Genomic DNA, 22,478 nt, shown 5'->3' on the forward strand with positions numbered 1-22,478 from the left:
ATGCCTCAGGAGAGTTCTGCCCACTGCCCACTACCTTCCCCTCTCACTAACCAAAATCTATGAAGGAGACTATGCCTTTCTTCCCTGAGTCCAGCTCAGACAGTATTTGCAGAACAATCCAGCTTGGAATTTGACACTTGATCCACCCCTTCCTGCATCCCCTATATCAGGTATCCCTGGATCCCTGAGCCTTGGCTCAGATCTGGTCTAATTCTATAAGAATCTGTTCAGACTTGGGGTAAGACTGTTGGGTCCTGGAGAGGGAGGGGTTGTGGGAGCATTGCCAAGTTTCCCAAATTCCCGTGGATGCCTGGGTTTTTGCAAGGCATCCACTCGCCTCCCCAAGACTCAATCTCATTACCCACCCCTTCCCTTTCTCCCAGGGAGGTCTTGAACAACTGAATCAAAGTCAAGTCCCTCTGGTAGGGACCCTGTCCCAAGTCTGGTCAGTGCGCTAGTGTCAACCTGCAAGAAGGCATCATCTGGGCTCTGTCTTAGCCAGCTCTGTACGTGGTCTGTGGAGCAAAGTTTTGGAAGATGCAAGGCCAGGAGGGATGGTCAGAATGTTGGATGACAAAATGAAGATTCAAAAGATTTGAGCAGGCTAAAATGTGGGAGAAATCAAATCAGATAGATATGAATAGGGATCAATGCTAAATTCTGCATTTTGGACCAAAAACCCAACCATCCACATGCGGAATGAGGGAGATATGGCAGATGCTGTAGGGAGAGGTAGTTAGCATGTGGGTTCTGAAGCCACAGGGACTTAACTTCTCAGTTTCCAAAGTTAGGGGAAGGTGCTGAAATTTGCATAAGTCTGTTTGCATTTCATCTTCCAGCAGGGACCCAAGCAGAATTTTTTTTTTTAATTTGACATCTATTGTGAAGATCAGATCTTTTAGATGCTGACAGAAGTGGGCGGCACATTGCCTCATACTCATTCGTTCATTCATGTATTTATTCAACTACATTTATGGAATCCCTCCTTTGTTCCAGTCTGGTAGGGAGCCCCAAAGGCAAACCAGAAATTTAAAACACACAACAATGTACACTTCATTCTACCATAGAGTGGGCGCACCATTCTACCCAGATGGGGCAAGGGAGGGTACAGCATTGTGAAGTTCAGGGAAGAATTTGTGCAAGAGATGAAGCCTGAGCTGGAAACTGAAGGAGCAGGAAGAGTTTGCTGAGTTGAGAAAACTGGGGGATGGAGAACAGGGTGGGGCATGTCTGGCCAAGGAAACAAGGCCTAGAAAAGTGTGCAGTGTGGGTCTCAGAGTGTAGGCTGGGGACCCCTGTGGATCCCTGAGCCCCATTCAGGGGCTTTGCAAGGTCAAAGCTACTTTCATAATAATACTAAGACATCATTTGCCTTTTTAACTCTCATTCTCTCACTTGTGTACAGAGGAGTCTCGCAAGGTTTCCATCTTGTGTGATACCCGAACAGATGGAACGCAGAACCAATTATGAGAATCTAGCTGCCTTCTATGAAGCCAGATATCAAAGAGATTTGCAAAACTGTCAAACAATACCTTGTCACTAAATTTGTTTTGTTACCTTTAACAAAAATTGTATTATTTATGTTAACTTAGATTCATTATTGTTTTTTTTTAATTTAATGAGTATTTAAAATTCTTCTCAATTTAAGTTCCTAATCTGGTTAATATTGATGGATATAACCCACATAAACAAAAGCTCTTTGGTTGGGGGGCTCTTTATTTTTAATAGTCCAAATAGGGGTCCAAAGAACAAAACGTTTGAGAAGGGCTGGTGTGGAAGCAGCCTGCCGAGTGCACGGTCAGAGCTGCAAGTGGTTGGACGTGGCCGTGGCTCGAGTCCCACAGTCTGGACAATGACACGTTTTCCTGGAGCGGCAGACAGGCGGCATCATGTTGGCTGTGCACCTCGCCAAGGGGACATGGGTCCAGTGAACGCCAGGGTAAACGAATAGAAACTGTGACACGAAAAATACATGGAGCAAACCTGATTCTTGAGGCTCATCTTGATTTCCCCCTCTCTGGACAGGAACCGCTTCCGTCCAGAGAATACTGACGTTAGTTATGGGTCGGTAATGTGTGTACAGTGAAGTCGGTGGTGGTGGTCATTGAGGGAGCGAAGCTGGCAGAGAAAGACCATAATTGAAAGAAGCCGGGGAGAGTATTAACTAGAGTTCCCCGTGTTTCTGTGCCTACCTTCCCATCTCTTTCCCACACTTTTCTCTCCAGCCGGGCTGTTTCAATTCGGGCCTATTTGGCTTATGAAGTTGCACACCTGCCTCCTGGTGGCCACATGGAGCAATGACGCCTTCCCCAGCCCCTGTAGATATTCACGGGGCTCATAGCTCCAGAGGCTGAGATCTGCATGGGCGGGGGGCGGGGGGGGGGTCGGTGGTCTAAGAGATCCCCCTGGAGCCAGTCCAGAGAGCCTAGCAAGGATCAGTGGTCAGAGAACTGGAGCAATGTCAACTTGCAATGAAAACTTATTTGACCACCCTTTCACTCTGCAACCTAATAACGATGCTGGCAGCACAGGTACTGTGAAAAGTGATTTACACAGATTATATCACAACCACGAACCTAGGAGTAGGTATTATTATTGTTGCCATTGTATAGATGAAGATTCTGAGGCTCAAAAATATCAATTCACTTGCCCAAGGCCACACAAGGTAGCAAGTGGGAGAGCCAGGACAGGGACCCAGCAGTTTGTGCCATTAAGTGTTCGGCTTCTGCTTGTGCTGCTTGGTGATGGCCTGTTTGCAGGTCTGCCTTCTCCCCCTGGACTGTACCTTTTTGGGGGGCAGCGACTGTCCTATTCATCGCTGTATCCCCAGCACTGGGCTCAGTGTGACACTTGGAGACACTTGTGCTTGGAGACACTGAAAGGACTGCACAACCAAGCTGGACCTCAGAGGGAACGTGGGACCAGCAGGGAAGGTGCTCAGAGGCCCCAGGCACAGCAGGCCAGGCACCTTCACGGAGATAAAAGCAGGAGCAGGATGTAGAGGGAGGAGGGAGTGGGGGAGAGCGGCCCGGCGAGCAGCCCAAACCTGGCCCTATAGGGCAGTAGCACCACCTAGTGGTGAAGCTCAACATGACTTCGGGAGGAAAAAAAAAACACTAGACAGTCCAGAGCTGGGGAGAGGCTGGGAACGACCCCCTCTGGAGGGAGCTCCAGGAACTATTGCTACCCACTCCCTAGAGCCAAAAAGAAGGGCCTGGCAGCATTCTGGCCCCTCCCCAAGGCGTCAGGTTGTACAAAATGTGAAGAAACAACCCCCAGTCCTACCTGCCCTTGGCTGAAAAGAGGTAACTCTTTTCCTGGGGACAGCCTGCATCCAAGGACCGGGTGATGTAAGAATGTAAAAGCCGGCTCCCTCACCTCAACTTGGGGCAATCCAAAGGGCCATCCCAGTTTCAGAGCTCCCCATAGGGTTGGTTGAGATCTCTGCTGAGTTTGCTTGGCAGCTCTTCTCCCTCTACCCAATCCCACTTTCTTCCCTGCCACCCAAGCTTGAGACCTCTCCCCAGTAAACTTCCTGCACTCCCATCTACACTTCAGAGTTGGCTTCCCCAGAACCCGACCTGCAACACCATCTCATATATCATATACGGCATGTCTGAGTGCAGAGATTCCAAGCAGCTGTCTGGAGCAGTGACAACCCCCCGTCACCACTCCCAGCCTCTGCTCCACATCCTGCTGTGCTTCTTGGTCAGTTGGAGCACAGACCCCTTCAGCAGGCTTCTTGCCCACAGCGATGCTAGCTGGCATGAAGAGGCAGCCCTTTGGCCGCACTAGGAGTGCCAGATGTCACTCATCACCCTTGTCTCTACAAGCCCGGCTGGAGAGAAAAGTCTCATCACCTGCAGGGCCATGGGGCAGACCCAAGACAGACCCAAGGTGCATAGACAGCTTCCAGGGAGCCCCAGTAGGAGCTAGAGACCCTGACCTGAGGGATCTGGTCGCTCCAGGCCGGCCCTGTCTGCTTGTCCCCAGGACTGAAGGAATCAGTATTTCCTGGAACAGCGCTGACGTATTTATGCCACCTGAAGCTCTGAGCCTATCAACCTCATGATCTGTGAGATGTTTCTTCTTTATGTCTCTTTTGAGGAGCAGACGTGTTCACAGCAGTCCCGCTGCAGCATTGCTTGATGTAAAGGGAGGATGTTCCCTGAATACCCTCTATATGGTGTCGAACACTTGGTGGCCATCTGCCCAACAGATCAGCAGCAACATACCATCCAAACATAGGACCAGATAAGAATGCATTGTGTAGACCAATGCCGTCCAATAGAACTTTCTGCAATGAGGGAAATGTTCAGTATCTGCACTGTCCATTCCCATAGCCGTGGGGCTATTGAGTGCTGAAAATGTGGCGAGTGCAGTTGAAGAGCTTAATGTTTACTTTTATTTAATTGTAATGAATTTTAATGTAAATAGTCACATGCAGCTACCTTACTGAACAGCACAGATGTAGACCCAAGACTTGGAATGTGAAAACTTAAAATCACTTTCTCCTAAGTGTGTGCATTCCTCTCTGTTTACCTGGAAAAGTTGATTGTAACACACAGCCCTGGAGATTTTGTGTTCCTCTGGATCATCTATAAAAATGCTAAATAAGTCTCCTAACAGTTTCTAAGGACATGTCTTCACACTTCTCCTGCCAGAGCCTGTGTCCGTTTAGGCAGCTGCTGGTTTCCTTTCTCTAAGTCCATTCACTTTTCTTGGCAAAACGGCCCTCAAGCCCCACCCCCAATTCTTCTATTCCCATCCCATCCCCCACTGACACATTTGGTTTGAAATCTTTTCAGATGCTTCTGAAAAATTAAATCACATCCACAGGTTCCTAGGCCAACTTATCATAAATAAATACATTGGTTATGTTTTTCTTGCATGATTTTCCCTTAGGATGACCATGTGTGTCTTTGGTTAGTTATTTTTGCTTGTGTGTTTAACGAAAGCTGCCCTTTATCATAAACCCCCCTTTTTTTGGAAATGGAGGGGGTACATTGGCTCCTCAGGGCCCTTTGGGAGTCCTGTATATTCATAGGAGTCACTTGAAGTTTGCCAAGTCACTGGCACAGCATTTCAAATACAAGACACATTTTTGTCAACAGCCGCCTGGCTTCCTATTCTTGAGGTTCGCAGGTAAGGGCCACACAGAAATGGACCCAACACATGTGACTGAATGCTTCCTGAGAGTAGAGCCCTGCTGGATCCAGCACCTCCAATTTCTCTATCCCAAGGCCTACTTTAGGAATGGGAATCTCCCTTACATCCACTTTAATAGAGAGCTGGCATGACTAGCTGTCATTTGTCAGCCCACTCAGCTCAATAGGAAGCAGTATAGTGTAGCAGGTAATTAATGGCTTCTGGAGCCAGCTGCCAAGGGTTCAAACCCTATCTCTCACTTACCACCACTGTGGCTTTGGGCAAATTATCCCCTCTGCGAAATGAGGGTAATAGTCGTCTATCTCCCCTAGGGTCCTTATAAGGATAAAGCAAGCTGGTTTGCGTAAAGCATTTATTTACAGCAGTACTTGCCACAAAGTGCTATATAAGTATGTGCCATCTTTATTACCATAAGCAGAGCTTTCTTCATTGGTTTATTTGACAAATTTCTGGCAAACTTTTTTTCTCTTTGGAAATCACTCAGGAGGCACTCTTCAAAGCTTTCTTTGCTGCTTTATTCCCAGATTTAACCAGATCTATCGTACGTTCCAAGCTTCCCTGTTGGCCTCATTCAGATTCTCCTACTTCTTCCAGTCGGCCAGAGAAGGGTTTTCCTATCTCCCAGAATCTTGTTTATTTGGCATTTTTGGTACAGACTTTCCTAGCTTTCCAATAATATAGTTTAAAAAGGTTGAGATTTATGAATGTCTACCTTCACATTCTCTCATTCTAAAACAGAAAAGATGATAACATTGTCTCCCAATTCAGCCCCAGGGAACCTCACTTTTTCTCATCCTCCCAGCTGCTGGACTTCCCTTTGGGACTGGACTGAGCTGTCACGGGCCCCAGGGCTGAGGAACTGGCGTTCTCAGTGGGTCCTGTCATGTTCCCTGGGGAAGGCAGGTCCAGGGGAGCGCCAGGAGGGTGAAGATAGTACAAAGACAGATGCACTTTATTGATAAGGCAACAGCATTACGCCGAGCTGCGGCAGAGACCCCATCCGGCCAAGGCCACACTGGGGCGGGGGTGTGATTCACATTGAGACACAGGCTGAGGTGTCCCTTCTCCTCCTCCTGATGGGTCAGTGGGGTGACAACCCAGGGGAGCAAGGCAGGGATCTGGGATCTGGACATGCTCTGTCTAAAACCCAGGGCTTCCCCCAGGGATGAGGTCAGCCACGAGGGGAATGGGACATGGCGTCTGAGCTCAAGCATGATGTAGTGAAAACAGCACTGGACCCTAAGTCCAAAGTCCCGGTCCAGTCCTGGGGCTGCTTTGAACTAGTTACATGAGCTTGGGTGAGTCACACCTTCTCCTCAGCGTCAGTTTTCTTTAACAAGGGGATTGAACTGGGTCAGAGATTTTCAAGCCCTTTGTACCACTGACTTGACAACTGGACCAATGTGTTCTGCAGCTAAAATCAAATCCCAAGGGTCTCTCCCTAATTTGTAAAATAACAACAACAGTAATTAACGTGTAGAATTTTCACAACGTACGTACGTCCTCATCACCCATAAATATCACTTCATCAGTGGTGCCTACTACCCGCTATATTAGAATGTGGTACCAAGTGGAGCCTGAAGGCAACTCCCATCTAACAGACATCAGACTGAGTCTAAGGACGGTTCTGCAATAGGGACGGTGGCTGTCAGATGAAGAAACACTGGCCAGAAGACACTGGCGGCTGCCGAGGAGGTAAGCTGGTTTGCTCCCGGGGTCTTCAGGGAGCAGCGGACGCAGGCACAGGGGCATCCTGCTGACATCACCTCCTCCAGGCTGAGACAGCAAGCGCGGCTGCGTCCCGCAAACTTGAGTATGATCTGAAGGGCCCTCTGTCGCTCCTGGAGGGGCCCTCTCTGCTCTGCTCCCGCATGCCTGCCACCCACGCCCCAGAGAAGCCCAGCCACGAACACGGGCCGTGAGTGCCCACCTCCTGAGCTGCTCTGCACATGGGGAGTTTGAGGTTCGGTGCCCCTACCCCGCCCTGCCTCACAGGTCCCTTTTGACGTCAGGGTGTGGGGCGGGAATAAGGAACTACCCCGCCCGACTCCTCCCCGAAGTGCTCTCACTGACCAGCCACCAGGCCAACCCGCTGTCCCCCGATCCGGGGTGCTGGAGCACTGCCTTCTGCTTCTCTGGGGGACAGCCGTGTAAGAAGCAGAACTAGGCGGGCAGGGAGGGCTTGGGCTTTTGGGGGTCTGGAAATTCCTCTCCCCCATCCCACCCTGCCAGGTGGGAAAGATGAGGCCCCGCTGGTAAGCAGAGCAGAACCTGCTTCTCCAGACTGTTGGCGGGGCTCAGACAGTGGGCTGACCTCTGGGTCACCACCCTTGGCCATCCCAGGGTCAGGCCCCTTCAGCGCCCTCGGCCGCTGCGCAGGGGCTCTGGAGCCTGCGGCCGGTTGTCTCTCTGGGGTGGGAGGTAAGGCACTGGCAGGGTGAGGGTGAGGGTGGTGCCCGCGATTCTCTTTAGCCTGGGGGCCATTCAGTCCTGCCATGTGGATTGTCGGAGGGAGAGCCCCCACCTCGGCCAACCCCTTAGCTCCAGGCTGAGGAGCCACGGACTTGGCGGCAGGACGGGTGTGGCCTCCATCTACTACTCTTATGTTCAGGCCGGGTTTGCCTGTCCCCTCACTGCCTGGGCCCTGCTCTCTTCCCTCCTTGGCCTCTCAGCACATGGGTTCTGGGCCAGTGGCCCCCGCCATGGGGAGAAAGCCCATCTTACCACAGCTACTTCCGGGGAGAATGTTACCATGGCGATGGGATGAAGGTCGGCACCATGGGGTTAGGCAAATGCCCTTTGGCCAGCAGAGGTGGATGAGGGGAAGCTGTGACCTTAGTCACCTTGGTTTTGGTCTTCCTTGGCAGTGAGTGTCCTAGGCAGGCCACAGTGGGAAGACAGAGGGAGAAGGCCCCATCTTGGCACACTGCCCTGGGGCAGAACAGGACAGACCGGCAGCAGGATGAGGTGGGGGTCATGGGTCAGTGTTTATCGTGGGTGGGGCGAAGGAAGGGTGATCCCACCAGGCTCTGGACGTGTGGGCCTGGAGCTGGGTAGAGGTGAGGGTATCTCTGTCCCTGAGGAATGGCTGCGTCTCTCCCGCCTGCCTGTTCCCTCGGCACCAGCCAGCAGCCACTTCTGGATTGTGGGAGGGGGCATCCCCGGGCACGGGCCCACCTTCAGCCTCTGCCCTCGGCCCCCACTTGAGATTCTTTGTCGAATAAGGAGCAATTCCTCATGACTGAGGTCTCGAGGGACTGGGGGCAGCCCGTGGCCTGCAGGTAAGGGGGACCTGGTGTTAGATTGGGCAGGAGAGCGGATGGGCTGGGCGGGGAGGGGGAGTGGGAGAGGAGGGGCTGAACTCCAGAAGGGGTGGGAAGAGCTGCTGGGCACCCGGCCCCGGAGAGGCAACCCCGCCCAGGCGCCAGGGCAGGCTGCCCTGCTCAGGAGATCTCGTTGCCAAACACCTCGAGCACGAGGGGCGTGAGCTTCATGCTGCACTCGGGCTGGAAGGAGAGGGAGCGGTACTGCTTGGAATGCTCCTCGTTCAGGCTGCGCAGGTCCGCTAGCTTCTGGATCATCTTGGCGTAGAGCAGGTGGCTGCCCGGGGGTGGGTGGCGGCAGCGGATGTAGGTCTGCAGCGTGTTGGACAGGCGGTCCTGGATGGCCTCGACCAGCGCAGCGTCCTGCACCCCGGGACGGTCTGTGGGCAGAGAGGCGGGCGGGGAGCTCTGAGCCAGCTCCCTTACCGTTCGGCCCACCCCCCGGCCCACACAGACAGACACCCAGCCTCATCATCCTCCCAGGTCACTCCTGGATGCCTGCTGACCTGGGACACCACAGTCCTCCCCAACCCCTCGACCACTTCCCAGTGCATTTAGGATCAAGTCTCAGGTCCGTTTGCGGGCCATCTGGGCCTGTCCCCACCTATTCTCTCTCCTTCTGTCTCTGTGCTCCATCTTTCATCAGGACCCCCATGAGCCATGCTCTCTGCACTCCAGGCTTCACATTTGTGCTCCTTCGGCCCAGAACTCAGCTCTTTTACCTTTGCCTGACTCTTGCTGACCCTTCAGGTAACAGCTTAAAGGACCTTCCTCAAGAAGGCGATTCCTGATGACCCCGTACCTCCATGCCCCAGACGACATCAGGTTCCCGCTTTCTGCTATACCCTCTGTAGCATCATGTACTTCTTTATTTTTAAAATAACGTATTTGTTTAATGGCTCTTTCTACACTTCCTGGGAAAGAAGTCTGTGTCCTGGTTGCTGCTGAGTCCCTATGCCCAGCATCGTGCCTGGTTCCTGACAGAAGCCCAGTAAATCATTGCTGAGTGAATGAATGAATGAATGAGTGAATGCTCACTGGCCAGGAGGAGGGGTGTCCATGTCCTTTCCTTGGGCCCCCAGCCCAGGAAAGCGTCCCTGGAGAAAGGCCACTGGCTTGTTCCCTGAACACAGTCCCAGTGGAGGCCTTATCAGCAATCCAGCATCCCCAGAACCACAAGACCTCCCTCCTCGGCTTCTCTCCCTCTTCCCACCCCAAACAGGCAGAAGAGCTCAAGGATCACAGCACCCTGCCTCCAAAATCAGTCAGCTAAACTGTCTGTCAGGCCAGCAGAACCTCCTATCAGGCCCCAGGCTTTTGTGCCCTATCCCCAGGGGGCCTCAAGTGTCAGCAGAGGTCAGTCCAGTTCACCCAAGAGCAGAGCTTGAGTACTGTCTGTGGCCTGAGAAACTCCATCTATTTGGTTCCTCAGAATCCCACCCATGAATCACCAATGGTCTTGCTAGGGCAAGGCCAAGGGCAGTGAGGGAACCCTCAGCATACACACACCACACGGGCAGGGCAAACCCAGCAAAGTGGGTGTTTCCTTGTTGGTCTCTCCTTGTGCTCACTTCTCCCTCCAAACCTCCCTGCTGGCCCTCAGCGGGGCTCCCCCCTTCCCGCTCCCCACACTGCTAGGTACCTGGGGAGACAATGCAGATGGCCATGAGCAGCACGTGCTCCTCCTCATGCAAGTTCAGCTTCTTCAGCCCCACCTGGAACTTGATTAGGGGCTCAATCAGCTCCAGGCTGTGTCCGGCTATGAGAGAGAACAGCCAGCTGCTGTGGGCACCCCCAGGACCACCCACCCCACCCTACCTCCGGCCTGACCCTCACCCTTCTCTCCCTGGTGCTGCCTCACTCCCTCTGATGTGCCTGGTGGGGCCCATGACCCCAGGAGGGGTGGAGCCGGGGCAGGAGGAGGCAGAGCCCAGCCGCACCTTTGGTCACATCACTGACTTGGTACTTGAAGTCCGGGCTGCCGCAGGTCCAGGACATGTCGTCCATGGTGAAGGACTGGTTGGAGCGCAGCATGATGACCTCAATGGCACTCGACTTCAGCAGCACGATCTGGTCCTCAGGGGTGAGGTCTCTGCCAGGGAGGGTGCGGGGGTGGGGGTGGGAGGTCAGGTTACTGGTCAAGACCATCAAGTCATGCAAATCAGTGCAGTGCTTTGACAGGTATACACCTGCCAGGTGACCAGCATGTGCCCTGCGTCCTCCATCGAGGAGCTTGCAGCCTGGTTGGGAAGAACGAGACTGTTTCTTGAGGGAGAATGACTTGAGAACAACTCAAAGCTGTGACCAAATGCCAACCGATGTAGCTCAGCTACTATGACAGGGAAAACCCAGGGACTTTCCAGGGTCTCCAAGGTCGGAGCAGCCATGGCTCTTCTAGGGTCAGGAAGATAGAGCCTGAAGAAGCTCCCAGGGCTATGGCATGAATATGGTCATCTGCAAAAGCATGGCCAGAGCCATCCCCTATGGCTCCCATGCTTCCTTTCCCTCTCCCTCTTCCTGCCCTTCGGTCCTTCCAGTAGTGAAGTCAGCTCTGTCTCCAGGACATCTCTGGACTCCCGCTCCCACTGGACTGCTCTGATTCAGAGCTCCATCATCTTTTTCAGTTGCCTCTTACTGGACCCCTGGAGTCAAGTCTCTCGTTCACCTTTCTTACTACTGCTACAGGGACGTGTCACTCCTGCACTCAGAAATCCCCACTGACTATCAAATGCCCCAGGATCAAGCCCATACGCCGTAACTGGGCTCCAACCTGTCTTTCCAGCCCCCGTTCCCATCACAGACTCCACCAACCCTCCATTCTAACAACATCGGACTACTCCACATTCAGATGCTAGGCATTCTCATGCCACCATGCCTTTGAACGTGGGACAGCTCCAGCTTAGAGCGCCCATCTTCTGCTCCACCCCACCTTTCCAGTCCTGAATCCAGTGAGGTCTTCCTTGGATCCCTCCACCCTTCGATTCTCTTCATAGAATTAGAGCCATTCCTTTACGACCTGCTGCACATTGCCTGTAATCCTATTTTGCCCTTTCCCCTTCTTTGCCTCTGTCCTTTAGATACTTGTCTCTGGCTCTTCATTGTAAGCTACTTGAGGGCCAGCGCCACCTCTTAATTACTTTAGTGTTGCCCTCACACTGTTCACTGAGCCCTGAGCATGAGGAGAGGGTCAATAGCTATGTGTTGATGAGTCAAAAGGCTCACGACTAGTTCCACTATTCTGAGTCACGAGCTGGGCTTGTCTGAACAATGACAAGGAAAAGGCAGGACCCACAGATCAAATTGCTTCCTCTTTTTCCTCCCTTTCTCTTTCTGTGTATTTCCTCCTGGATATCCTGTCGATGGGCTGTCGTCCCCTGTGGCTGCACTTTGGAAAGTAAAAAGGTGGGAAACGGATATTAACTGATGAGAGTCCCGTATCAACAGGTGATGGATGAGGAGGTGTGAAAGGGCTTGCATGATTAGATGACCACCAAAGGGCCTGCACTGGAGGAAAATCACAAAGTGCTAGGGTTGGAAGGCCCCACTTAGAGGCTATGTGGTCCAATTCCTTCCTCAGCATTCCTGACAGACGGCTTTCACACAGCCTCTGCAGGACTCCCCCAGTGCCAGGGAGCTCCTGGCCTCTGGATACAGCCATGGGGTGCTTGGCTTTTGGGTCAATAGCCTCTTCTCTTGAGCTCTAAGCCACGTGATCACACACTCATCCATTGCTTGTAGTTCTGTCCTCTCAAGGAACACAGAACCAGACTTCTCCATTAGCTGCAGGACATCCCTTTAACCATTTAAGGAAAGCCACCATGTCCCTCCTTGCCTTTTCTCTGGAATAAGTAGCCCTGATGCCGTGACATCTAGATGTCTCACCATCCTTGTCACCTTTTTCTGGGTGCTCAATCCACAATGAAAAAATAAAAACTAACACCACCCTCATTTGGGTTTTAATTCATTATACAAGTAAAACATGTTCATTATCAAATCTTTGGAAAATACAGTCTCCCACCCACCTATTTTTGGGCATTTTGGTTGCTTCTAAGTTTTGCTGTTATAAGGAATTCCGTGAGGAACATCTCTGTACAAAACCTTTTGTTCAATGGCCCACTCAAAATGGATGGCCAGAAGTGAACAAACATCCCATGGGTGCCTGGCTAGAGAGATTTCAGCGGGATCACTGCCTGCTGTGATCCAGACATATTACTTCTATGAAAGCAAACCTAGAATGACCTCAAATTACCACCCACAGCCTGGAAATACAGGGACTTTCTAAGTGCAGCTCACAGCCAGAAGTGGAAATGGTAGTGGGTGGCGGTAGCGGTGAAGATAAAGGGGAACTCAGTAAGAGACCTCGTTCCTGCTGTGATGGGCACCAGCTCCGGCTCTGGGCCTCCTCCCTGGACCTGAGTAATATTTACACCCTGATCAGTTTCCACACCTCTGGCCACTTCTGGGCACCTGTGAGGTGCTCTAGGGATGTCTCGTCTTCCCCACCCTCCTAGGCAGGGTCCAGTTTCTCCCCATCTGCCTTCCCTTGGTACCTCTTGGCGCCCTTATCTCTTCACCGTGGCTATTCATATGTCTATCTCTTCACCGCGGCTATTCATATGTCTATCTCTTCCATCAGACGCTGAACCTCTGCAGGCCAGGGACTGTGTCCTAGTCATCTTTTATCCCTCACAGTTTATGTCATAAGCAAGCTGATTGTTGGACAGATGAATAAGTGAATATAGAGGAAAGGGCATAGGAGGAGGGAAGCACTATGACCCCAGGCCTCTGACCCAGGAAGGAGCCCCTGGGGATGGAAATGGCAGTGCGGTTGAAGGCGTTTAGCCCTCTGGGGCTGTTTGGGCCTGGTCCCTCATGCACCCCTCTGGGCAGTGAAACCTGTGGTCCTTGGCTCTCGGATCCAAGACGGCTCCTGGCCATGGAGTCGCTGCTCCTGACACCACTTCCTCCATGCATTTCTTTTGCAGGGCTGAAGGGGGGTGGATTTGTGGGGTGTAGACCGAGAGGCTGAGGGAGAACAGGTGGGAGCCAGGGGCAGGGCCAAGGCCACCCCACAGGGCAGGCCACACCCAGCACAGCCCATGCAGTCCCGCCCACACTGGAATCTTGTCCTGTACTCTCCCCTCCACTCACCCACACAGAAGTCTCATCCTGCCCTCCCCACACCCTCCACCCCCGCCTCCAGGCAGCAAGATCAAAGCCACCAGGGACGCAGACACTGTTCTTTCACTTCTTGGAAAAATGGAACCTCTAAGTGCAGGAACTGGCAGAACCAGAGAACTGTTGGGCTGCCCCCGCCTGGGTCCTGCGGAAGCCTGGGCTCTGGCCCCCGTCCTGGTGCAGCATCAGCTCCACGCATTCCCACAGAACATCCACGTAAATGTCCCCACAGAGCTCTTGCTGAAGCCTGCTCCATTTTTGTTGGAAAACATTCCACTTTGGGACTTCTCAAGACATGCTGAAGCCAGAAAAGTTAACCCAAGCATGTTTAGGATCGATTTAATTGATTTTGCCTCCATAGCTGGGTGGCTCCAATACCTGCTCATATATACTTCACTTCGGCCAGGACTGCAGGGCTAGACCAGGGAACTCTGGAGGATGAGGTTTGAAAGGGAAGGAAGGGGGTAGACTTCAGCTCATCCTTGGGGAGAGGAATTGAGGGGCAGGTGGTGCTATTTTGTGCGAGGGTATATGTGGCGAAGGGAAGGGATGGGGGCCAAGAGAAAAACTGGGGCTCAGGTTACTTAGTGGAGGGGGCTGCACTGGGGTTATCTGGTTAAATAGGTCACATTCTTTTTAGGACAGTTTTCCCATGTGGGCAATCCCAGCCACCAAACCTTAGCATCTGGACAGGGCTTCAGGTGCCCTCTGGTCCAGCTCCCCACTAGGCAAGGTTTGGGGACTGGGTAGATGAGAGTTGTTCCTCCCGGAATTAGGATGAGAGCCGCCTGCTACAGTGTATCCATCAACACCTTGAAGTGTTTTTTCTCTAGCTGTTTACACAAAACAAGACTTTGGGAACATGTGCAGTTTGCAAACGGTAACGAGAAGAGTTGGGGAGGGAGCTGGAACTTGTACTAAGCGGAATGTTGTCATCAGTTCCAAGGAAAGACTCTGGAGGGTAAATCCCAGGCCCGGTGCGATGCTGACCTCACAGGTGACACCCGTTCTGCCTGCAGAGCGGCCTTTACTCTTTTTGATGCAACCAAAATGTGCGATACAGTAAGAGTGTCTCAACACCATTTGATGGTTTCTCTCCTTTATAATTTTCACATTAATTCCAGGAAAGAACATTGGTGAATCCCTGGTATTTGAATTGGTGCAAGGCATAAAATAACACAGAGCAGGTTGTCTCAAGACAGAAACAAACTGGGATGCACTGGGTTTAGCGCTGTGAATTACCATCATTTAGCTGGCAATCAATGCAGCAATTTAGACAGTAGCTGATGGCTTCCCTACGCGCCAGAGATTCACCAAACAATAAATGGCACCTCGTGTTAGCTTCCATCCAGAGCTGGCCAACGTCCAGTCATTTTCCAGCTCCCAGTATTCTAGCGCTGAATCCGAGCATCAGTATTGAAGAAGCATTCTACCCCTTCTGCTACAGCTGCAACTATTGCTACTACTTGAAATGATGAGAGTATTGCTTGATATTAATTAATTTCTTTCTTTTTTTTTTTTGGCCACGCCAGCCACGTGGCATGCAGGATCTTAGTTCCCCCACCAGGGATTCCCCCTGCAGTGGAAGGTGGATCCTTAACCACTGGACCGCCAGGGAAGTTTATTCATTTATTTCTTGACCACAATGTATATTTGATGACAATGTTCCAAATGAACTTTTAGAAAGAATGAAGCTATTGATATACATAAATATAGATATAACTGCCTCCCAACATATCTACTAAAAGCGTCAACTTTTAAGTACTTTTAAGAATATTTAACACTGCATGACCATTTAAATATAAGTATTATAGATAGCATTATTACCAAAACAATAGAACATCTGAATGAATGAATGAAATTTGTATGAATGAATCCATAAGGGAGGGTCTTTACTCCAGTAGAACTCCTCATACTTACCTACTTTGGCAAAAAAGATCTCAGTATGATTAGGAAACAGCCTTGGGTGAAGGGTAAATTGGGTGAAAGATGCCCAGGTTATACGTACAAGTGTGTCTCCCTCTAGGATTCCTAAATTACATCACAAGCCCAACCCTTTTTCTTCTCTATCACTTCATCCTGGTTTCAGAATTGGGTGTGCCGGATTAATGTAGGTTTAATTTAAAAGGATAATATGAGGAATAGATCCAAGGCAGCTGGAGTGGACACAGCAGTGAACTAAGAGTTCTTAACCCAGCTCTGACATGCGGGGTCCAACACTAGAAGTCCTGGTGTTGGCCATTGAACCTCACTGGGCTCCTGTTCCATCACAAAGGAAGCGTAAGGGATGGATGGCTCGCCAGTGCTGGCCTGCCAAGTAATGCTGGATGGGCTGCACTTCTTAAATACAGATTCCTGGGCCTTGCCCAGAGATTCTGACTTAGGAGGTCTGGGGTAGGGCCTGAGGCTGTATTTTGGGAAGCAGTAGATTGGTAATTTCCGAGCCTTCTTCGGGCTCAGTCTAGGATTCTGACTCTGTTCCCTAGATGTCCTAGAAGCTTCTTACCTGAACCCTGGGATCATCTTGGCAAAGCCGATGACCTTTTGGATACTGTAACTGACCAGGTCAGCCAGGTGGGGCAGCATGGAGAGCTGGGACAGGTCCAGGGTCACAGAAGGGTCATCAGAGTCTTCTTCACTCAGATCCAGGTTGGAGAAGCTGGTTGGCTCCATCGTATCTGGGGAAAGATGAGGGAAGAGAAGGAACTACTTGAGCCAGGCTTCCTTCCGCAAGGCCCCGCGAGGCCCTCCTACACCCTGGTAGCAGGGCCAGCTGGGAATCCCACAGTCACCACCTCTCTCCAAAGTCACTTCAGCCCAGGCTTCCCCCTAGGGTTCCCTGTGTCTTCTTTCAGCAGAGTGGGGCAGGAAAATCAAATATCAGAGACACTCTGAGATAAGAGACTTCTTTAAGATGTGATTTTACATGTTGTTCCTAATGATCTCAAATCAAAGATGCATTTGGAACCAATAAACTTGTGGAAAACAATGTTCAACGTCACTAGTGATCAAAGAATGGCCAAGAAGAACATCTACTTTTCACCTCTAAACTAGAAGCAAGTACGTTTATATGTTGACACCAGTGTTCGTAAAGATGTAGGGAATTAGGCAATCCTTGTGCAGCACTGGGGTGTAAAGGAGGCATACATTTGTGCAACTAATCTAGAAAGCTGTTTGACCGTGAGGGTCAAAAGCCTACAATTATGTATACTCTATGACCAGTAATCCTACTTCCATGAATTCAACATAAGGAAAAATTCAGAATAAGTGCAAATATTTAGCCCCAAGCATACTGTTATCTTAATGAAGAGCTGGGAAAAAAATCTAGATATCCAGTGATAGGGGTTTAGATATGTTATTGTACATTATACCCCAGAATACTATGCAGCCTTTAAAAATTATATTCTGGGTGTGTACTGAATGGTATGAAGATATGACATAATATACTATCAAGAGAAAAAAGCAAGTTACCAGACTGCGTATAGCACAATTCCATTTCTGAACATATATATATGTTAAAAAAAATTGGGAAAAGATACATCACAGTGTTAACCGTGATTAGCTTTGGGTGGTAGGTTTAAAGATTATATATAATATATATAATATACATAATTTAGTTTATATTTTCTGAATGTCTACAATGAACACATATTACTTTTATATAATAATTTTTTAAAAGTTAAAAATGTTAACTAGTTTGAATTTTTCAATAAATATATGCTATACTGAACATACCATGGGGGGGTGGTAAACACCTCAAATTAATTAACCTATGAGAAGAAATCAAAACTTCTAAATAATATAAAATTATTATGAAAAGTTGAAGTACAGACCAATGTATAACATGCAAATTGGCCCTTTTTTAATTTTCCCCCCGGCTGTGCCACAAGGCTTGTGGGATCTTTGTTTTCCGACCAGGGATTGAACCCGTGCCCTCGGCAGTGAAAGTGCGGAGTCCTAACCACTGGACCACCAGGGAAGTCCCCAGATTGACCCTCATTGATAAAAATGAATATACCATAAAGTAAAAAGAGCAGGAAAGTGGGTAGAGAAAATTACCACAGGGGAGGGGTTACTACAAGGTTAACAACAAGGTGAGGGGCTCAGAGGATCAGTTATCTGTGTAGTGGTCAATGCAGGTGAGTAGACACACGGCCAACTCCACTGTTATCTCTGTCTAGTTGACACAGGGAGCCCTCCCACCTACTCTGGATCTGGGCACAGATCCATCAATGGGTCTGGAAGTACCATATCTGAGGATACTAGTTCCCCAGGGGGGAGGGGGCTTTTCCATCCCTGCCTTTCTACAGGCCCCAACCAGAGGGCAGCTGGGTTGGGTGAGAGGTAGAAGGATGAAGGCAAGGGCAGGGGGAAGACTAGACAGGAAGATGAAGAGGAAGGTAGGAAAGGACTGTAAGAGGAAAGCAAGGATGAGCTGGCAGGGACAGGTCCTCCAGGGCCTTAGGGGCCCCCCAGGGCTTGAGGGGAAGGCGGGCTGTAGTGGGACCCACATCTTCTCCTTCCATGCTGAACTCCACCTTCCAAAGACTCAGGCTCTGGTGACTGCAGTTAACAAACTGTTTGTTATATTTGAAAGCTGCTAAGAGAGTACGTCTTAAAAGCTATCACGGGGGGGAAAACATCTTTGTAACTATGTGAGGTGAACTAAACTTACTGTGGCAATCATTCTGCAATATATACATATATCAAATCATTATGTTATACACCTTAAATGATTGCAATGCTCTATGTCAGTTATATCTCAATAAAACCGGAGAAAACAAAACCCAAAATGAAACAAACAAAAAAAACCCCAAGGGCCCGGGCTCAAAGTACCCCTTAAAGGAATCCGGTCACTCCCAGGGAGGGAGCGGGGGGAAGAAGGCTCGCTTAGAGGAAAGAACAGAGGCTCTGCAGGCAGACCCTGCCCCCCGGACCCCTGTTTGGCCTCTTCCTCAGCGTCCTGCACGTGGGCCCTCAGGAAAGCCCCGGCTCTTCTCTAAGAAAGGTTTTTTTCTGAGGACGTTGTGTGGCACACAGTAGGTAAGTGCTGTCCTTCCAGCCGCAGCCTAGGACAGGTGGGCTGGGGAAGCCCTGGGCTCTCTGGGAGGCGTGCAGAGCCACTTACCTGGAGAGGAGGTGTAGTGATCTGAGCAGGAGGACGATGAGTTTCCAGAGAAGCTGGGCGTGTGTATCAACCAAGGCCCTGAGGGATGCTTCCCTTCATTCTCACCCTCTCGAACCGGAGGCTGGAGGGAAAGGTGGAGGGTCAGAGACCCACACTTGGGGGTCACCTTCCTACCCCAGCCCTGATCTCTGACAGGAGGGGGAGTCCTCCCCAGTGTCAGAAGGCCAGAGCAGCCTCCGTCCCTTCCCAGGTTCTGCGCCCAGATCCCCCTTTGCCCTCCGTCCGCCTCGGAGCCCGGGCTCTGCTGGTGGCTCAGGCTGTACCCGGAACTGGCTGAAGTCGGCGTAGGTGGGGTCATAGGTCTTGTGGTGGGCGTCCAGCAGGATGGCGATGATGTGTTGCTGCTCCTCGGACAGCTTCGGCCGCAGGCTGTCCTTCAAGGCCTCCTCTTCCTTCCTCTTGAGGATCATCTCCCGCTTCCGCTGCACCTCTTCATCAGTCAGGATGACTGTGGGGCGGGAAGGGGGAGTCAGGAGGGCCCCCCTGCAGCGCCTCCAAGGAACCTTCCTCCAGGTGTAAAGGCACAAGATGGAAGGGGCTGTGCCTCACACTTGGAGCTCACCGGGCCGTCCGGCCACGGGGACCCCAAGCCCACGATACGAACGGAAGATTGCGTGTTCTATGTTGAAAAGGCAGGCGCATGAGAGAGGAGACAGAGGATTTGGGAGGTGGGATGCTTGGGCATTGTTAGGGAGCCTGGGATCTCAACAACAAGGTGTCTGACTCTGCACAGACTGAGCTCTCCAGGCTTTTGTTTGCTTGTTTCTAAAATGAGAAGTTTCGACCATATGATCTCTTCTAAGTCCCTGTTTTGTTCCTTCCTCCATAAAGCATGCGTATGTGGGGATCCTACCTCAAAGGACCGACTGCCTTGAGACCTGAATGCAGGCCTAGCACAGAGCAGATGCTCACTAAACGTTTGTTCTTGTCGCTTCTACCCCCTCCCTGTATTCCCTGATCCTGAGGGAGACACTGGGGGGAGGGAGGGTGCACAGTCACGGCGACAGAGGCTAGGAGGTGCTGAGAAGACCTCACACGGCCTTCCCCACATCCAAGTTCCCAGGCTTGTGATCTACTATGACCGACGTAGAAAGACTTTGCCTCTTTGGTTGGGCCAAAACAACCCCTGCCTCAGCCAGTCCAGTCTTGAAATGACTGCCCAAGGAAGTTTTCGAGTCCTCTGGAAGTCCCCAAGCATAGCAGCTCACAGCTCTAATCTGGAAAGCTCTCTCCAGCAGCTGGCCAGTGTACCTGACCTCGGGGATCCCCGGTCCCCTGCAGGCTGCGCAGGGGCTCCGGGCCTCCCCGGGCTGGGGCAGCTGCCGGGAGGGCGGGGCTGGGAGCAGGGGTACTTAGCAGGGCAGCTGGGCACACAGACCTCCCGGCTGGGGCTTGCAGAGCGCTGACGGCAGGAGTGGGCGCTGGAGCCCTCGGCCTGCAGCCGCTTGCTCTGTACTGGTCTTGCCAGGGCATCTGCCCACAGAACTGAGAGTTCACAAGAGCAGGGAAAGGAACCAGAACCCTAGAGTGGATGGGTGTCCGGCTTCGAGAAAGGCCTATTGACCTAGGTCCCATGGGTGGGGGAAGGACGAGAGAAGTTGGCGGGGGCGGGGAGGGAGAGCCTGTCGGGGGTGGGAGTGGGCAGAGCAGGAAAGGGAGGCCTGCTGCGAAAGATGGCCTGTTTCTTCCAGAGCTGAAACGAACTATACCTAGAGGAAGACTGGGGTGGACGCCACGCCCAGGTTACTGACTCACCTGCCCAAAGAGCTGCCAGCCCTCCTCCCACAGAGGGTGTCTGCTCAGACCCCAAGAGATCGAGCAGGGTGGGAGAAGGAGCATCCCATTCAAGGCCGGGTGCAAGGCCCTAGCGGGGGGAAGCCAAGATTAGGTGTCGGGTCTTGCCTGCTCACCTGAGGGGCAGGCGGAGGAGGCGATGAGTCTGGAGCCGGGGGGCTGGCTCTGTGCGCCCACAGGCAGGCTTCTCAGCCCCGACAGGGCTCTGATAACCCCCTGTGATTCTAGGATGTCACTCTCCTGCTCAGAAACTTTTTCTGGATCCTTCCTGCTTACCACGCCCCAACTAAAGTCAAGATTCTCCATGATTTCCTTCTTTCCAACCTCATTTCCCGGGGCCACTGGACACAGCTTCTGCTCTAGTCACGTTGGGATTGCTGACCTGTGAACATGACCTGCTCACTCTTGCCACTGCATTTCTCCTTGTGCTGGGTGCCTGTCCAGCTGGGTCTTCTCTCCCCAGCAGCCATGCAAGTTCTGTCGGTTCTCCAGCACCCAGTTCACAGCCCTCTCGTACGACGAGAGGCTTTCTTATTGCCTTGATCTGCAGTGAGCCGTTTTTCCCACACACACTGGCACCCGATCGTTTTTTCACTCTGTTACATTTACGGTTAGTACAGGTCCCGGTAAATGCCTTTATAGAGAGAGCCTAAGAAGTTCAAGGTCTCCTTCACTGGAACTGCAGGCTACCTAAGGGTGGGGGCCACATCCTACAGTGCCTGTAAGGCTAGCCCACTGGGGCTTCCTCAATAGTCTGATGCGCTGGACACCCAACACATCAACACTGGCTGTACCTACTATGTGCTGGTCGTCATCCTGGCTCAGGAAAGAATGGTGAGAAGTATAGCAATGCTGCATGTTCCCTACCACGTCGGAATGGCACACGCCACACGCCAGCCCACCAGATCGCTGAGCAAAGCTTACATTTTTAATTTAAATAATTGTGACTGAAGTATTTTCAAGACAGAATACCTTGTAACAGAACACGTGTAACATCATGTAACCTTTGCTTGATGATTCAGAGGCATCATTCTGAATAATTCTTGGACTTTGCAGGGACAAGGTTATGACCTCAGAATTGTATGGAGCTGTTTTCCTGCACCATATGACTCAGCCAGCTGTGATTTTGAGTTCTTGTACTACTTTTCATACCAGTCTAGCCCGCTCTCTTCAGCTATGTGTTGTGTCTTCTTATTTGTGTGTCTCTAGAAGTATGCCTTTATCCCCCTTAAGAGTTACTTCTAATCTGCTGGGAGCTGGAAATCCTGGTGATCAAGCTGTATGTAATAAAAAATACTGTTAATAAAAATAGAGGTTTATTTGAATGTACCGGGCCCTATTCTAAGTGCTTCTATATATTAACTCACATTAATTAGTCCTTGTAATAACCCCTAAGGCAGGTACTATTATCCTCACTTTGCAGATGAGGGAACTGAGGCCCAGAGAGGCTATAAAGCTTGTTCAGAGTCACACAGCAAACAAGTGGTGGAGCTGGTATTTGGACCTGGGCAGTCTGGCTCTACAGTCCAAGGTCCTAACCACTACCCCATACTGCCTGTGACTATAATTGGCTATGAAGGCTCAGCAGGACCCTGGTCCTCAGCCATGGAGTCCTGACGCACAAGGTGTTCCAATGCATCTGAAGAGTGTGAAAAAGTAAATAAAGTCGCAAAGCTTGTAAGTGATTTACCTTAAAAGGAAAAAGTTAAGAGATTTGAGGTTAACCTTATGACACTGATCTTCTCCATCACTTCTAGCAAATAGTGACCACCATCCTATGTGCGGTACTAGAGGAAGAAATGCTAAGATCCGCTGGTTTCAAATGA

At 51.1% G+C, this 22,478-nt stretch overlaps 1 protein-coding gene across 1 annotated transcript in view; it reads right to left on the reverse strand.

Moving 5' to 3' along the window:
• Positions 1–5,662: 5,662 nt before the first annotated feature.
• VDR (vitamin D receptor) overlaps positions 5,663–22,478 on the reverse strand; it is a 31,317-nt gene continuing 14,501 nt past the window's right edge. The window contains exons 3-8 of the mRNA XM_059935766.1: positions 19,122–19,306; positions 18,799–18,919; positions 16,177–16,348; positions 10,433–10,584; positions 10,135–10,251; positions 5,663–8,872 (exon numbers count right to left, since the gene is read on the reverse strand). Coding sequence (XP_059791749.1) covers positions 8,613–8,872; positions 10,135–10,251; positions 10,433–10,584; positions 16,177–16,348; positions 18,799–18,919; positions 19,122–19,306 — 1,007 coding nt within the window. The 3' untranslated portion in view covers positions 5,663–8,612. The remainder of the gene's footprint in view (positions 8,873–10,134; positions 10,252–10,432; positions 10,585–16,176; positions 16,349–18,798; positions 18,920–19,121; positions 19,307–22,478) is intronic.

Source organism: Balaenoptera ricei, chromosome 10 (genome assembly GCF_028023285.1).
Source record: "Balaenoptera ricei isolate mBalRic1 chromosome 10, mBalRic1.hap2, whole genome shotgun sequence".
Classification (NCBI taxonomy): Eukaryota; Metazoa; Chordata; class Mammalia; order Artiodactyla; family Balaenopteridae; genus Balaenoptera; species Balaenoptera ricei.